The 18,047-nt window shown below is 60.4% G+C and overlaps 1 protein-coding gene across 2 annotated transcripts in view; it reads right to left on the bottom strand.

Moving 5' to 3' along the window:
* The window catches only part of SYTL3 (synaptotagmin like 3), a 58,409-nt gene that overhangs the window by 11,381 nt on the left and 28,981 nt on the right, over nucleotides 1-18,047 (bottom strand). For both annotated transcript variants that reach the window (XM_055136591.1, XM_004600774.2), the window contains exons 6-8: nucleotides 15,813-15,891; nucleotides 12,594-12,718; nucleotides 7,646-7,780 (exon numbers count right to left, since the gene is read on the bottom strand). In XM_055136591.1, coding sequence (XP_054992566.1) covers nucleotides 7,646-7,780; nucleotides 12,594-12,718; nucleotides 15,813-15,891 — 339 coding nt within the window. The remainder of the gene's footprint in view (nucleotides 1-7,645; nucleotides 7,781-12,593; nucleotides 12,719-15,812; nucleotides 15,892-18,047) is intronic.

The raw sequence follows: 18,047 nt of genomic DNA, 5'->3' as shown, positions 1-18,047 counted from the left end.
TCTCCCCTGCCCACACCCGGGGTGGCACTCTCCCCCGCCCACACCCAGGTGGCACCCTCCCCCCGCCCACACCCAGGGTGGCACTCCCCCCCCGCCCACACCCGGGTGGCACTCTCCCCCGCCCACACCCGGGTGGCACTCCCCCCTGCCCACACCTGGGTGGCACTCCCCCCGTCCACACCCAGGGTGGCACCCTCCCCTGCCCACACCCGGGGTGGCACTCTCTCCTGCCCACACCCGGGGTGGCACTCTCCCCTGCCCACACCCGGGTGGCACTCCCCCCTGCCCACACCTGGGTGGCACTCCCCCCGTCCACACCCAGGGTGGCACCCTCCCCTGCCCACACCCGGGGTGGCACTCTCTCCTGCCCACACCCGGGGTGGCACTCTCCCCCGCCCACACCCGGGTGGCACTCCCCCCTGCTCACCCCGGGGTGGCACTCTCCCCCACCCACACACAGGGTGGCACTCCCCCCTGCCCACACTCGGGTGGCACTCTCCCCCACCCACACTCGGGTGGCACTCTCCCCTGCCCCACAGTGGCTTAGCGCCTGGGCCTGTATCGGAGAGACGTCTCCCGAAGGCAAGTAGCGTCCAGGCAGAAGGGTCAGGTGGGAATTGCTGCGGACTGGGCACCAGGACTGGGGCCCGAGGGTGGGTCTGGGAGGCTCGACACAGCGAATGATCAGCTGTCAGACTGAGATGGAGAAACGAACTCCCGGGTCCTGGGGTGGTGGTGAGAAAATGGACAAAGTCTCAGGGACTAACCCAGAAATGTGCAGGAAACACAATCTCGCCGGGAGCCAGAACCCGGAAGTGGGGAGAGGGCTGGGGGGCGCGAGCATCAGGCCTCAAAGACAGTGAACTATCCTGGGGGATCTGCCCAGAGCCGGTGGGAAAGGGGAAACCTGTGTCACGCAGAGACAGAGGCAGAGACAGAGACAGAGACAGAGACAGACAGGGAGGGAGACAGAGAGGACGGAGCGAGGGCGGGAGGGAGAGAGAGAAGAGAACAACCCCCACCGGCGGCCCAGGCTGAGTGAAGGTCATGGAGACCCACTTCAGCAGCCCCACAAGAACAGACACAGGCGCCCCCGCCCAGCGTGAGAGAGTCACCCCATTTTTCAACCCAAGGGTGTAAACACTCGAGAGACAGAGCAAGGAGAGAAGTTGAGTGCCGTAGGGGTGGGGGGTAGCGGGGGTGCTGATGCGCCTGCTAACTCCGGGCTGTTCCTCAGGGGGGCTGCACAAGGAGGGGGCCCGGCTCCCTTATGTCACACTTATTTCTCCGCAAGGGGGAAACTGAGGCTGACAATGGCCCAAGAGTGTCATGCCTGGTAGGGGCACCCGTGGCCGGAAGCGGGGTCCAGGAAGGAGAGGGGTGTCCTTCCGCACCCCTGCAGGGCTGAGAGGCCGAGGGCAGCGAGATAGGACGGCGGTGAGGAAGGGCCTGAGGGGGACATGGCCCTGTGCCCGCCTGTCCTCTGGGCGCCACTGCTGGGGGCCGGCAGTGCGGGGAGGCCGAGCAGCTGAGAAACACTTTCCGCAGAGGCGTCTCACGAGAGAAGAAACTGGCCTCCGAGAAGAGCCGGAACCTCGCATTGTGTGCCTTGGGGACGGGGCGCGCCTGAGGGGAAGTGAAGTCAGGGGGGAAACGCCTAACCCAGGTGACGTCATGCCCCGGTGGGCTCTGAAGAGACAGAGCACCAGACTGGAAAACACCCCAGTCAACACAAACCCTTAGACGGGACCCACGGACCTGAGGCCACCCGGTCTGGGGGTCGGGGAGGCGGGAAGGGGGGGGGGAGGGGCGCATGAGAAGGGCCCCCCCGGCACTGGGGCGGGGAGATACCGGGCAGGCGCTGGGTGTGGTACAGCCGTGTTGTGTGCCCAGAGCATAAACATTAACGCTAATGTAAACTGTGTCACCTCAATAATCCATTCATCAATGAGAAGCCTTCGCCCCGCCCGGCGTGACCGTGTGACGGAAGCAAGATACATTCTCCGAAGGAAGATGCGGCCCCGTCTCCCTCTCACCCGGACCCCTGTGCAGGTGGGGCCCCCCAGATTTCTGTGCCAGGCGTTGGCACATGGGGTGCAGTGGAACAGGCCAAGCCCCTCCCATGCTCCCCAGCGGCCACGGGTCCACTCTGTTAGGCCACGGTGGGAGCCGGTCCCGGGGACGTGGCAGCAGGCGTCCCGGAGCGTGTCTGGGCAGGGCGGCCCCAGCGTGGCCTGTGGTCACTCACGCCCCGCTCTGTAAGCAGACACGCAGAGGCCACGGCAGCCGGAGTCCACGCCGACATGGGGCCTTGAGTGGCCGCTGAGTCCTGCCGCTAGGACGTGGGCCCCCGGGAGAGGCGCCCCTTGGGGATAAGGCGGGAGCAGCCGCAGTCCTCCCAGGTGACCGGCTCCTCCCAGGGCACCTGCGTCGCGGCTGTTTCTACCCAGCGCGGGGCCGAGGAGAAAAGTCAGTCTCGGCCCACGCAAAGAGAGAGACTCCAGCGGGTGACGGCCCTGAGATCACTCAGGGGCCAACGGTGACTCACGACCTGGTATTCTGCGAGAGTGGCGAGCTGGGAGTCAGCCTCGATCCCAGCTCTACCACCCAAATCCTGCCCCTGGAAAGAGGGTGCCAGGGGGAGAGACGGGGGCCCGGGGAGAGAGGGGCCGCAGCGTCTCTGCCAGGCCAGAGCAGCCCCCTGGGCTCCAGCCTGCTGCCGCGTCGTCCCTAAGGCGGGTCTACTTTCACGGTCGCCGGAGGCAGAGGGGCCCCGGAACGTAAGAGTCGAGCCCCGAAGGAGCGTCCTCCGTACACAGCACACGGGGGACACAGCTCCTTCTGAGGCTGCCACGCAGTGTGGCTGCCCTGTCTAAAGGAAGGAACATTCTCTGTCTCTCTTCTCCTTGGTGCTGGGGCCACAGTCAGCAGAACCTAGGGGCTACTCAGACCCAGCACTGTGCTGAGGGAGTGCTCCCAGCAGTGCTCAGGAGATAGGTGGGGGCACTAAACACAGAGCCTGAGTGCCGGCCCTTTGAGCATGCGCACTCTCGCTCTCTCTATCTCTATCTCCCCCTCTCCCTCTCTCCCCTCTCTGTGCCTCTCTCTCTCTCTCTCTCTCTCTATCTATCTATCTATCTATCTATCTATCTATCTATCTATCTATCTCCCCCTCTCTCTCTCTTTCTCCCTCTCCTTCCTTCTCCCATTTTTCCTTTTCCTTTACATGCAAAGGGCCTTTTTCAGGTACATATTATGGTTCCCCTGAGCCCTGCCAGGAGTGACCCCTGAGCAGAGAGGAGAGTGCCCCGAGCACCACTAGATGTGGCCCAAAACTTAAACAAAATGACACATCACGGAGCGTTGCAGTGGAGTAACCCCGAGAGGTGGCAAGCCCCAGACCACCCCAGTTCAGTTTGAGTAAAATAGCCAGGATCCAAGGTGCTCCCCCGACCCCCTCTCACTCCCGGTCTCCCTGCCTAGTTACACCCGCATGGGTCTGGTGGCTTTATAATGTGTGTGTGCGCGCGTGTGTGTGTGCATGTGTTTATGTGTGTGTGCGCATGTGTGTATATGTATGTACATGTGTGTGCGCACATGCGTGTGCGTGTGTATATGTATGTACGTGTGTGTGTGCGCACATGCATTTATGTGTGTGTGCGTGTGCATGTGTGTGTGTGTGTGCGTGTGTGTGTGTGTGTCTCAGGCAATAGGTGAGTTCACTGGCCTGACTTGGAGAGTTGTGCTTCATGCATGTAGTCAGGACACTCACCTGCTTCGATAGCAACTTAAAAGAAAAGACTCCACCTGCTCGGGTAGGAGCAGTGTGAGTTCTCTCACTGCCCCCCAAATATCACTTGTCTCCCCCAACGTCATCCCACTGGGGGGACGTTTCTGGAACCCGATCGACCAGATGTGAGTGTGTTTTTGATGCAAACACATTCCCACGGGAAGACGGTCAGACCTGCCTTAGAAACACGCCAGGCCAGGAAAGCTCAGGAATATGCAGGAAACTGGGAGGTGGCGGGGGTGTTAGACGCCCCTGAGCGCGGTGTCCTGGCTGCAGCGGCTCCCAGCCTAGAAGGGGCCCAGGCCTCACCAAGGGCCCGTGTCCACCATGTGCTGCGTACTGGAAGCAGCCCGGCATGAGAGCTTGACTTCCGGGGTGATTCCCTACCCGCTCCCCAACCTCCTGCCTGTGTCTGTGTCGGTGCCAGGGCCTCCCCTCTGCCGGGCACACGCTCTATTGCTGAGTGCCACCCACCCCAGGCTGGGGTTCACGTGTGCCCCCAGCAGGGGAGATGTTTGCTCCAGGCAGATGCTGACATAAATGTATTCCTTTGGGGAATTTTTTTGGGGGGTGGGTTTGGGCCACACCCAGCGATGCTCAGGGGTCACTCCTGGCTCTGCACTAAGGAATCACTCCTGGCAGTGCTCAGGAGGTCATACAAGATGCCAGATATTCAACCCAGGTTGGCAGCATGCAAAGAAAGTGCCCTAACCACTACACTACCTCTCTGGCCCCTCCTTTGGGGATCTAATTTTTTAAAAACAGAAACACAGCAGAAGGGAGAGTAGGAAGTGTTAGTAGGAGTTTCAGCTTTGGTTTGGGGGCCGTACCCAGTGGTGCTCAGGGCTTACTCCTGGAGCTGAGGTAACCGGCACTCGGGGACCGTGCTCCTTGGGAAAGATAGTTTCAAGGCTGGGCTTGTTGCCTGCAAGGGAAACACCTCCAGAGGCCACTCTTTGCCGTGTGGCCAAGGGCCCGGCCCCTCCTCCCGTCAGTGCCAGCCGCACCCGTCAGTGCTGAGCTGGACGGTTGTTTCCATCGGGCCCCACCTCACAGTGCTCAGGGGCTGGCAGAGCCCAGCAGAGCCCAGCCTGGCATAGGCCCGTGTGCTTGGTCCCGCATCCTACAGGGCCAGGGCGCCCCCTGGACCCCCCACCATTGGAGATATCTCTGAGCTGTATCCGTGGGCTTTTTTAAAATCTTAAATTAGGGGTGGAGGGGTTGGGCCTCCCCCAGCTGTGCTCGGGGCTTGCTCCTGGCTCTGTGCTCAGGGATCACTCCTGGCACTCAGGGAAAAATACTGGGGATCGAACCGGGGTCTGCTACCGCAAGGCAAACACCCTGTCTGCTGTACTGGCACTCTGGCCCATTTATTGGTGTTTTTAGTGAAATTGTGATTATTAAAATATAGCACTGTCGCACTATCATCCCGTTGTTCATCGATTTGCTTGAGCAGGCACCAGTAACGTCTCCATTGTGAGACTTGTGACTGTTTTTTGGCATATTGAATACGCCACAGGGAGCTTGCCAGGCTCTGCCGTGCGGGCAGGATACTCTCGGTAGCTTGCTGGGCTCCCTGAGAGGGACGGAGAAGTTAAACCCCGGTTAGCTATGTGCAAGGTAAACTCCTATCACTCCAGCTATATTTATAAATATTTATGCAATTGGATAGTTCGACAGAAGCACTTACACAGACTTAGAAAAAAAGTAAGAACTCACTGGCGAGCAAGAGAATTTCCTGGTGATACTTAACACATTCGTAAGAGAGAGCACGCGGCAGGGAGTTTGCCGGGTGCTCAGGGGACCCCAGCCTGTCCCTCAGCACCACATGGTTCCCTGAGCAGCAGCAGGAGCGACCCCCAATTGCAGAGCTGGGAAAACCTAGACGTGGGCTAGCAGGAGACCGGGAGGGGTCCCCTGGGAGGTGCCTCCCACGGGCCAGCCCTTGGTCGGAATGTTCCGGAGCAGCCCTGGAGATGTGTTCTGCAGAGCTCTCGCCCTGCCAAGCTTCCAGAACATAAACCGCCCGACAGCCTGCCTATAAACCGTGCCTCCCCTGCCAGCGAGCCCCCATCTCCCACCCTCACAACAGCGTTCCCCAAACGCAAGAGAAGAGGATGGGGGCGGGGAAAGAAGGGGCGTCCTAGGAGAGGGGGCGGAGGGGGGATGACCCAAGCCCCCTGGTGATGGGGAGGCGGAGTTAGCAGTCCTTCCTGCTACCCCCCCCCCGTTGGTGCCTTCAGCCGCTCCCCAAGCCGAAGGTGTCTGGAAGGAGCAGCAACGTCGTCAGTTCACTGGAGGACTCTGAGGCCCAGGCTCTGGTGACCGTCTCAGTCACTTAATGACCTCAAAGCTCCGCCTGGGGCTGAGCTGCCCACAGAGCTCCTTTATCCAAGATGCCACCATCCTAGGTGCTCAAGTTCACGCTCAGTGAGGTGTTTCCGAAGAAACAGATGAAGGCACACACTGACCTCACCACAGTCATGCTCCGGAAGCATCACAGAGCATTGGCAGAGGCCAGACCCTTGACACGAGACATCCCACCAGGTCCATCAGCACGGTCTGTCTGAGGGTAAATGGATCAAAGAACCCAAAGGATACCCCCAGGTATGGGCACTAGGTTTTCGAGAAAGACACGAAACTCCACGTGGGAGCTGGAGAGACGGTACCGGGAGTCCGGTGCTTGCCTTGCGCGTGGCTGACCTGTGTTCAACCCCGACACCCAGTTGGTCCCCAAGTCCCACCAACGGGGGAAGTGAGAGTCCTTCTGTTACTGCTTTGGACGCCACGTCTGACTGTGCTCAGGGCTTATTGCTGGCTCTGTGCTTCGGAGTCACCCCTCATGGGGCCAAGAATCCAACCAGGGCCTGTGGTGAGCAGGTGAGCACCTCAACCCCTATACTATGTCTCTGGACCAATTTGAATTTCTGTTTGGGGGCCACACCCAGCAATGCTCAGGGGTTACTCCTCGGTCCTGCATTCAGGAATTATTCCTGACGGGCTCAGGGGACCATATGGAATGCCGGGATTGAACCCAGTTGGCCGCGTAGAAGGCAAACGCCCTACCTGCTGCACTATCACTTCAGTTCCCACATTTTAAATTTTTTAATGATGCTGGAATAACTGAATATCCATAGCACTGTAGCACTGTCATCCCATTGTTCATCGATTTGCTTGAGTGGGCACCAGTAACGTCTCCATTGTGAGACTTGTTGTTACTGCTTTTGGCATATCGAATATGCCATGGATAGCTTGCCAGGCTCTGCCATGCGGGCGAGATACTCTCAGTAGCTTGCTGGGCTCTCCGAGAGGGGCAGAGGAATTTGAACCCGGGTCAGCTGCGTACAAGGCAAATGTCCTACCCACTGTGCTATCACTCCAGTCCAGTCCATATCCATAGGCAAAAAAAAAAAAAAAATTAAATCTCAACCTCTACCTTGCCCCATTCTGAACAAACTATCGAGCTGGAGCTTAGTCTCATACATTGACACTAAACTTGCAAAACATCCGAGCAGCAAACATGGGGTGACTTGGGGGGAGCCAGGACACAGAAATAACTCGTAGGGAAAATTCTCTGACACTTCAGCGTGGGAAAATGCTCCTCCTAAGACATGGGTCTTCCGTGAGCGGTTACTCCGTACACACCTGACTTTGTTTAAAGGCATGTCCCGGGAGAAAGAAAAATCAATCCCAGGGGACGGAACATTTCCTGTGGCCCCGTCCTCAGCACCAGCAGGTGCTGAGGGACCAGCAGGGACCAGAGGGACCAGCAGACCCCGGCCGCCTCCCACCCTTGCCCCCCCACCCCCTGTCCACGCCCACAGACCCCACGGATCTGCGTCCCACGCCACTCACGTGTCTTGAGCCTCCTGAGAGCGAAGTGTCGGGCTCCGGGCTGCGGGGGAGATCGTCCAGCTGCAGAACAGGGCTGCTGAGGCGCCTGGGACCCTCAGGGTCGGGGGGCTTCAGGAGATCCGGTGCGCTGCCCTTCTGAGGAAGGAGCCACAGGGTTAGTTAGTAGCAGCGATGGCGGGGCACGTGGAGGGACAGCAGCGCCCAACACCTGACAGAGGCGCATGCCGACTTCTGGGTGCTCAGAGGGACAGTTGGTCCATGTGACTGTACCCGCACACCCCCGGGCCCCAGGCAGCCACAGTCAGGGCCGAGGCATCGCTGAACGGGGATATCTGGGTCACTCATAGGTGAGTAAAGGCCTTAGAGGAATTGGAGATCGCATGCAGGCGTTCCTCAGAACCCTGGCGCCTGGTCAAAAGAAATAGAACGCACACTCCAGGGAGAGATTTGGCTGTGGTGTGGACACGAGAAGAAAAAGCAGGGCCGGAGCCATGGACAGCAGGCAGGGCGCTCGCCTTGCACGAGGCCAGCCCGGGGTTAGTCCCTGGCACCTCACAGGGCCCTGAAGCACCTCCTGGAGAGAGCAATGAGCACAGAGCCGGGAGCGAGCCCTGAGCACAGAGCCGGGAGTGAGCCCTGAGCACAGAGATCAGAGTAAGCCCTGAGCACAGAGATCAGAGTGAGCCCTGAGCACAGAGCCGGGAGAGAGCCCTGAGCAGAGCCGGGAGAGAGCCCTGAGCACAGAGCCGGGAGTGAGCCCTGAGCACAGAGCCGGGAGAGAGCCCTGAGCACAGAGATCAGAGTGAGCCCTGAGCACAGAGATCAGAGTGAGCCCTGAGCACAGAGCCGGGAGAGAGCCCTGGGCACAGAGCCGGGAGTGAGCCCTGAGCACAGAGCTGGGAGCGAGCTCTGAGCACAGAGCCAGGAGCGAGCCCTGAGCACTGCAGGGTGTGGTCCAGAAAAGGGAGACCCCCCATTCTCCGTGACTCCCCCTTGCTCCTGTGGCTGGACCCTGCCCTGTGAGGGCAGCAGGGGCGCACGTGGCTGCAGGTACAAACAGATCAAATCCATTTCGAGTGCCAGCTGCTACGTGGCAGGGAGTCACGGGCCCTTGCGGGGGCGAGAGAGGACGGCGGGGGTCTCTGCAGCCCTGGGCCCAGAGCCACTGCACACCCCACGGGCAGCAGCAGGCAAGCCCAGTCTCCCAGGGACCTTGTGGAAAGAAGGAAGGATTCCTCCAGGTCGTCCCTGCCCGCCCCCTCCTCCCCATCCCTTCCTCCCCTCCCCGCCCTGCCCCTCCCCTTCCCTTTCTTCCCTCCCCTCCCCTTACTCCCTCCCCTCCCCTCCCCTTTCTTCCTTCCCCCTCCTCCCTTCTCTCCTCCTCCTTCCTCTTTCTCCCTTCCTCCTTCCCTCTTCCTCCTTCCTCCTCCTCTCTCCCTCCTCCCTGTCCCTCCTCTTCTCCCTCCTCCTGACTCTCCATTCCGGAGCACTCAGTAGCAGAGCCGCCACACACTCCTGACCACAGGACCGAGGGCTGCTGCTGCAGAGAGTGACAGGGACAGGGGAGGGGAGCCAAGAGGGCAGCCCCCAGCCCGAGGAGTTTCCAGGGCTCCAAGACAGGTGGGCCGGCGGGCGGGGTTGCAGACACAAGGGCTGAGAGGGCCAGAAAGGGACAGCAGGGCAGGTGGGGCTTTCAGGGCCCTCCCTGGCAGTGCTCAGGGGGCCAGGGGGTATGAGAGACTAAATCAAGGCCCGCCCACACACCGGGAGCCCAAGGCCTGGCCCACAGCAGGACCAGCTGCGCTTCCCCAGGGACTGAGGGTCTGACCCCGCGGCTCCCTCCTGCTCCTCCTCTGCTCTGCTCAGAGGTGACATGGGCAGGGAGCAGGTGCGAGCAGGCCCTGTGCGGCCAGGGGCGGGGAGGGGCCAAGCTGCCCGTCCCGCTGGGGTCTGAGCCAGGGGCCCCTCCCCACAGCACCCGCCCCATCCTTCCTGATTAGCCACCGCATCTTCGAGGGCCCTTGTCATCTACAGGAAGCTAATGACAGGTGCCACCAGAGCCGGGGGAGGCCCAGAAAGTCCCAGGGGGCCACAAGCGTCACCGGATGCAGTGGGGGGGGGGTGTCTCTCTGTGAGCCATTTCAGCATCCAGCTCTGGGGAAGCTCCCAGAGACCCGGCGACAGAGGGGCCCCAGCTCGGGGCCATCTTCGGCCTTAAGAGCTCCACCCACGTGTCTGGGCCTTTGCAGCCCCCTGCAAGGAGGATGTCCCCCCCCACGGAACCCCTGTAGGCCCGGCGCCCCTCCAGAGCCCCAGGGCAGGCATGCATGTTATCTCTGGCCTGACCTGCGAGGGCGTGGGTGCCCATGGCCAGGCAAGTGTCCTACTTCAAGGCTCTCTCCGCCCGCCCCATCATTATGTGGCATTATGGATCCTGCCAGGCTGGCCCGTGTCCCAGGACCAGGGGCGAAGCTGGTCCCTGGGGTAGCCACGCCTGGCGGTGGGCTGCCGTCACCCACACTCGTGCCCCAGACTTCAACACTGTCACAACCATGTCACCTAGTAGTGTTTTAAAGAAGAAGAAGAAGAAGAACCACCACATCTCAAGGTGGCTCGTCAGGAGCATGGCGGTGCCCAGACCGTGGCACGCCTGGGCACGAGATCTTAGCCACGGCCCTGGGAATCCCGGTGTCTAGGGTGGGGCCTCACCCCCGGCCCAGGCAGCAGGGTAGGGACAGTGCCACGACTCTACCACAGGTAGCAAAGGCCACAGGCCCACAGACGCCACCAGGGCCACGTGGCCTCAGCTTCCGGTGGCAGCAGCTACACCTCCCAGTGCCAAGGACACGCAGGGCTGCACCCTCCTCCCCGCCTCCCCTCCAGGGCCCGGGACGCTCTGTCTGGCCCGGCCACCCTGGGCCACGGCACATGGGGGCCTCTCTGCCCGTGCCGTCCTACCTGGGGACAGCCTTGGCACAGCCTCCACTGGGCTGCTGGGGTTCTCAGACCCTCCAGTGCTCAGAGGCTGTGTCTGGCTCTGTGGTCAGGAGTGATCCCTGGCGGTACTGGGGGGCCATCTGTGGTTCGGGCGCTTGGACCCGGGCTGGTGGCAAGCAGGGCAAGGGCCGCCCGCGACAGCGTCTGCCTGGCCCCTCCTGGGGCTCTCTGAAAGGCGGGAGCACCCACGACCTTCGAGCACTGAGCCCGGGAAGGGCTCGTGCGTGGGCCCCAGGGGTGACGAGATGCGTGTCTGTGCTGGGGCGCCCTCCTCTTCCCTCGCCCTCACTGGCCAGCGCGGGGGTGCCCAGTGCAGGGGGCCTAGGTGGTGCTCGGACACCTGGGGCTGTCTCGGCCCTCTGGGAGAGGTCAAGGGGACGGAGTGTTTCCAAAGTGGGGCCCCTGCCCACCCAGCACTAGGGCTGGGGGGTACAGGCGGGGCCACGTGGCCCTGGGGAGACAGCGGGGGCTCCCTTGGGCGTTCCCAGGCTCCCATCTGTGTTCCCCGTGCACGGGGGGCCGTGGGGCCCCTGCAGCCCTGCCCTCCAGTGAACCTCCCAGATGCTCATGCCCGGGACCCAGCTTGCAGCTACACACACGAGTGACTCGCAGACACACACAGACACGGCCATGGCCTGCAGCCCCCAGACCAGGCCTGTCCACGGCCACTCTCTGGTTCCACTCCAGGGCAGGCCCTTCTGGTGCCTCCACAGGTGACCCGGAACCAAATGTCGACCCACCTCCCTGGGCGGTGTGAGGCTAGACTATCCACTACCAAGCCAGCCCAGTGTGAACGCTGGCCATCCGGAAACAATCCTGGTGTTGGGCTGGAGCGATAGCACAGTGGGTAGGGCCTTTGCCTTGCACACGGCAGACCCAGGTTCAATCCCTGGCATCCCATACGGTCCCCCACGTACGCAAGCACGGCCAGGAGTAATTCCTGAGTGCAGAGCCAGGAGTAACCCCTGAGCATCGTTCAATGTGACCCAAAAAGCAAGAAAAAAACCAAAAAAACAGAAACAATTCTGAAGTGACTGCATGGCCATTTGGAGGCCTTGGGGTTTCGGGCAGGCCTTAGGGGGTTGCAGAAGAGCCGAGGGCCCCCAGATTGGTGGCCTCTGCCTTCCTGGCCCAGCGGAAGGGTTGCCTGAGGCAGTGGGCAGCAGGGGATGCTAGGAACGACGGCCTGAGTACGTGCGCCCAGTTCCAGCAGGGCGGCCTGCCCAGAGAGGACCGTCCACGGCCAAGTCTCAGGTAAGGGGACCAGCACCCGGGTTTCTGGGTCAAACTCAGCTGCTTCCTGCCGGCCTGCGGGGCCCCTCACACACACACCCCGTCTTCTTCCCACTCTGCCCACAGGCCCCTTACCCGCAGGCTGGCCCACCCGAGCCAACCATGCGATTCCTAGCATCTGTCTCGATCAGATTCCAGCAGGGGGCACAACACGCCCGCCCCCCCAGGCCCCCGGGGTTAATGGGCCCTGTGTCTGTTCCAAGAGCTTAGGGCCGAACCCAGCGGGCAGGGCCCCAGGGCCGAGACCATGCCAGCCTTGGCCTTAAGCAGGGCGAGCGCCTCGCCCGCTGCACTGTCCCGCCTGAGGCAGAGACGGGGTCCATGTAGGGGCGGCGGCATCAGGCAGACCTGGGTGTGCTCAGGGCTCCCTCCCCCGTGCTGAGGTGCTCAGAGGACAGTGCTCAGAGAGCAACGATCACGCAGGCCAGCTCTGTGCGCTGGTACCCTCTTCCCCTGGGCTGTGGGCCCCTGGCCTGGCCGGGGTCCCTGTTGGGAGCCCCCTGGGGCCGCCGCTAGAGCTCAGCGGCTGGGGACGGCCTTCCCGCCCGGCCTCCCTCCTAGCGCTGCCTCGACCTTCCCGAGGCCACGTGCCCCCGCGGGCTTTGGCCTGAGTCTGCAGCGACAGAGGGACGGGCGGGAGGGCGGGCGGCTGTGGTACCCTGGCGGCGGCGGCGATGGCTGTGTCCGACTGACTCCTGCGCTCCGACGGGCCCCACCCCTGCCCGGGGCCGGCGGCTCCAAGGTGCTTCTCAGAGGTCATGTCATTCTGGGACTTGGAGAGTTCTAGAAAGCAAACAGACACAGGGGTGACGCGGGCACGGCTTGCAGGCAGGCGCCTGCTGGGGGGCGGGGCCTCCCCAGGCCCAGGGGGGCTGGCACAGCAAGCCCAGGCAGAGAGGGGTGCACAAGGAGAGCCCCCGCAGCAGGCAGCAGGACGGGCAGCTCCGGGCGGGGTGCTCTGTGTCTAGTGCTCCGAGTTCTGGGCGTGCAGCAGCCCGAAGACCCCCACCCAAGTTCTTCGATTCCCGCCCACCATTTCTCTGGAGCCCTCGGAGGGAGGCGACCGCGGGTTTGGGGACCCCTCGGCTATGAGCTTCAGATCCTGCAGAGCCGGTCGCTCGTCTCAGGGCTTGGAGCCGAGGCGGGACAGTCAGGGGGGACGGGAGAAGGACGGACCCACCCCGCACAGACAGGACCCCTGCAGAGCTGGCCACCTTGGACCTGCTCCCTACTCTGGGGGTCTCCCTGCTGCCCCTGACCTCTCGTGGGCCAGCATGGCCCGAGAATGCCAACGGGTGGCCACAGACATCAGGGCAACCCTCCTAGGAGCCGTGTTTAGAAAAGGGAACAAGAAACAGGCAAAATCAAAGTTTGTCTGGGGGCTGTACACAGCCGCACACAGGGCTGACTCCTGGCTCTGTGCTCAGGGAGTCCTAGCAGGGCTCCAGGACCCTACGTGGCCCCAGGTCAACCACATCAAGGCAAGTGCCCTAACCCCTGAGCCACCTCTCTAGCCCCCCGTCTTCTCCCCCAGCTCTGCCTGAGCTGCTCCCTCACGGGCCCCGGGCCAAGCTCCAGCTCGGCTCCTCCCGGCTCCGCCTCTGAACTGCTGTGGGCTTCACCCCCCCTGGGAAGCAACCACCCCAGCTCCCTGTGTATGTGGCCCCTCCAGGTACCCCGTGTCTTCCGGCCTGCCCTGGAGATGCCCTCAGGGTACCCAGCTCTCCCGAGTGTGCTGCTCGGGGAGTCTCTGGGCTCACCTGTCTCCCGAGACCGTGACCGGGCGTTTGACGTGCCCCCGCCCCGGGCAGTGTTGAACCGACCCCTCTCTGGCCGGGCCTCAACTCTGTTCTCAAGTTCCCTGGCCAGACTGTGGGGCACCCCCACCCCAGCGCGGGGAAGCCTCTGGCACAGGGCAGGCAAGCCCCGGGGTGCACTGTCCCCTTCGGGGTCCCACTCTCACCCCCCACCAGCACCAGCCCCTGCTTGCATTCTTAAAGGGGCATGAAAAGCCCCCGGGGCTGGGCTCAGTGGCCTGATCTGAAATCTTGTGGTGCGGCCCAAGGAAGGGGCGAGAAGGACCCCCTGGGGCCCGGGGCCCTGCAGCCAGTGGTCAGTGTCCCGCCCTCCAGCTGCTCCCCACCCTCCCCGGTGATGCTTCTCTAGGGACCAGGTGGCAACAGTCACCGAGAGAAACAGGTGCCCGAGGAGCCCTGAGCCGGCCCGAGGGCCCATAGATCCCCCCCCAGACATCGTCTCAGTGGCCACAGGCTGCCCCAGGGAATCGCAGGCCACAGCCACCAAAGGGCTCTGGCGGGCTGTCCCTCCCTCCCAAAGGGCTCTGGCGGGCTGTCTCTCCCTTCCGTCCCTGCCAAGGCCTCACGTCAGGGGGCGGGTGCAGCCTGGGGGTCCGTCATGAGACTGGGCAGAGAAGGGGCTGTGCTCTCCGGGTCGCCCTGCCATCCTCCCACTGTCCCCCACGGTGTGTGTGTCGTGTATGTGTATATGATGTATTTGTATGTATGTGCCGTGTGTGTCATGTGTATGCATGTGTATCATGTGTGTCATGTGTGTTGTGTGTACGTGTGTGTACCCTACATGTATTGTGTGTGTCATGTGTGCATATGTGTCTGTGCCATGTTTGTGTGTGTGATGTATATGTGTCATGTGTGCGTGTATGTCTGTGCCATGTTTGTGTGTGATGTATATGTGTGTGTCGTGTATGTACATACGTCTGCTGTGTTTGTGTGTGATGTGTATGTGTGTGTCGTGTGTATGTATTGTGTGTGTCGTGTGTGCATGTGTGTGTTTGTGTCATTTGTGTGTGTGATGTATATCATGTATTTGTTGTGTATGTAATATGTCTGTGTCATGTTTGTGTGTGATATCTATATGTGATTTGTGTGTTGTGTATCTGTGTCATGTGTGTATATGTGTATGTGTTGTGTGTTTCGTGTGTTTGAGTGCGTGTATTATGTGTGTGTCACGTGTGTGCTGTGTCTGTTATGTGTGTGTTGTGTGTGTCATATTTGTGTGTGATGTGTATGTGGGTGTTACGTGTGTCGTGTGTGTAATATGTCTGTGTCATGCTTGTGTATGATGTGTATGTGTGTGTGTGATGTGTGTTGTATGTATATGTATCGTGTGTGTATGTCGTGTGTGTGCATGTACAGATGAGGCTTGCAGGGCTCCATGTACCCACACATGTGCAGGAGGGCAGGTGTCGTGTAAGCAAGACAAGTGTCCCACGGTTCCAGGGGTCAGGGATGGCGGGGCAGCACCGAGTGGGGTCAGGGCAGAGGTCCTGTCCTGAGGGGCCGAGAGGAAGAGCGAGCAGGAGGGAACTGGGCCCTGGGCTCCATGAGGGGCGCCCCTTCCCCACCCCACCCCCCGCGCACATGCCAGCCGCTCTCTCCCTCCTCTGGAGTCCTGAGAGCTCGGATTGCCCAACTCTGTCCAGGCAGGCTCGGCAGAACCCAAGCTGCACCCCAACTCTGAGGCCCCCCAGCCCAGGACATCCTCGAGCGGGAGGAACTGCCGGGCGGACGCAGAGCAGAATCCCCTTCCCGAGGGGTCAGTCAGCTCCGGGCAGTGGACAGGCAGCAGAGTTCAAGCAGGGCCAGCTCTGGATCAGTCTGTCCCCTGGACACAAGACGACTGCTGGCAGGAGAAAATGATCTTCCTGGCAAGGAAGAGCAGGCGAGGGGCTCCACGCCATGTCAGCACACGGCTGGCCCAGGTGTCTGGGGTTAGAGTCCTTGGCACCCAATCACTGTCCCAGGGGCGGGGCTGGGCGGGGCTGGGCGGGGCCGGGCAGGACTGGGCTGGGCCCAGCAGCGGGAGCTGGCGGTGCAGGGAAGAAGCCAGAGGTACTTACTTCGCATGTGAGTGGTAACGGACAGAAACAGGTTTTCCACCGACTTGTTGAATCCTTTAAACTGACCAAGCTCCCGTAACTAAAGCAGACAGGGAGAGAGAGAGTTATGTGGGACACCGTGCCCGTCGCAGTGCCTTCTGGGGCCTGGGGGGCGTGGGGGGCACTGTCTGGCCAAGGGGAAGTGGACCTCTTTACTTCGCTGTTCTCCTTTGGTTTCTGGCAGCACATAAAGGAGGGGCCTGGGGCACGGCCCCGGCCTGTCGACCAGATAACAACCACCTCTTAGAAATAATGACCGACACGTCGTTGGCTCGAAGATTGGACTCAAGTAAATTATTGCTTCTCTGACCTCCTTTCTCTCATGCCCTGCTGGTCCCCACAGTGAAAGGCTTCCCTCGGGTCAGACTGCCTAAGGCACAGGGGCTGTGGGCTTACCAGACACAAGGACCCCGGGGAGCTAAGTAGAAGAGAGAAGAGAAAGAGAAGCAGAAACAATGGAGAGAAAAACTCTTTTCTCTGCAAGTCTCGTCTATACATCCACCCAGTCAGCCTCCACATTCCCATCCATCCTTCCAAGTCGACCCTCCATACACCCATTTATCAGGGCCAGAGCCTAGTACAGTGAGAGTGCTCTTGCCTGTACACAATCCCCACCAGATGTTGCTCCCAAAGCCTTGCCAGAAGCGACCCTGGAGTGCAGGACCCACCCAACCAAGATCCAGTCAGCCCTGAGTACTGCTGGGTGTGGCCCCAGAATGAAAAAATAAAACCTGTTCATCCCTACAACCAATTATCCATCCATAGAGTCATCCATCTGTCATCTATAACCCATCCATCCATCATCCACCATCCATCACCCATCCACCCACCCATCCATCCATCATTCATCAGACCCATCCATCCATTAATCATCCATCATCCATCACCCATCCACCCATCCATCCATCATCCATCATTCATCAAACCCATCCGTCCATCCATCATCCATCACCCATCCACCCATCCACCCATCCATCCATCCATCCATCCATCCATCCATCCATCCATCATCCATCACCCACCTGTCCATCCATCATCCATCACCCATCCATTTATCCATCCACCCAACCATCATCCAGTCAGCTGTCAGCCCAACAATGCATCTATTTACCCATACATCCAACCATCATCCATCCACTCAAACATCCACCCTACCATTCATCCAGTTATTAACCCATCCATCTAACCATCCATCCATCACCCACAAACCATTCGTAGTCTTGACTATACACCTGAAACTCAATCATGAATAACTTTGGAATGCACAGCTACCCAATAAGAATTTTTTTTTCTTTTTGGGTCACACCCATCGATGCTCAGGGGTTACTACTAGCTCTGCACTCAGGAATTACTCCTGGTGGTGCTCGGGGGACCATATGGGATGCTGGGAATGGAACCCAGGTCAGCTGCGTGCAAGGCAAATGCACTCCCCACTGTGCTATCGCTCCAGCTCCGAACATTTTTAAAAATAAGTATGGTTTGAGTACTTTGGTGCTGGAATAACAGTGGAGAGTGTAAATCTCTGGAAGTAGAGCAAGCTTCTGAAGGTCATTCTGGGGCTTCCCTTTGAGATTGGCAAAAGAATGCATATATTTTCTCTCTTAGCAGCAGCTCTGAATACCCACCTATAGACAAACATAATTGCTCCCCATAACTCGCAGAACAGCAGGAACAGAAATAATCAAGACCACATATTTCCCTGGCTCCTTAGAGTTTCCAAGCACCAGCCAGACATTTCATTAACGTCTTACCACAGCCGTGGGAGGCCGCCCTGGTGATTCCCACAGTCACTCCCGCTCCCGGGGGAGCCCGGAATTCCCCAAGATTGCCTGGCTAACTCCTCGGGTCAGCAGTGCTCCCAGCTTGCGTCACATTAGCGCCCACACACACACACACACACACACACACACACACTTGCACACCTATGGTTCACAGAACTGAAAGTCAACCTGTTTCCCGTAAGTTAGCGTACTGCAGCCTGTTAGCCTGTTCAGATACACACATACTCTCGCACACACACACACACACACACACACACATACACACACACACTGAATCAGACCAACCCCCCTCACACACACGGGCCCTTCAGTGTACTCAGACCCCAACTCAATCACACACTCACATATACACACAGACAACCTACCCATACCCCACATACCACACACGTACACAGACTCACACCCACACGGCTTT

The sequence above is a fragment of the Sorex araneus genome, chromosome 4, assembly GCF_027595985.1.
Source record: "Sorex araneus isolate mSorAra2 chromosome 4, mSorAra2.pri, whole genome shotgun sequence".
In the NCBI taxonomy this organism is placed as follows: domain Eukaryota; kingdom Metazoa; phylum Chordata; class Mammalia; order Eulipotyphla; family Soricidae; genus Sorex; species Sorex araneus.
This window is presented reverse-complemented; position numbering and strand designations above follow the sequence as displayed.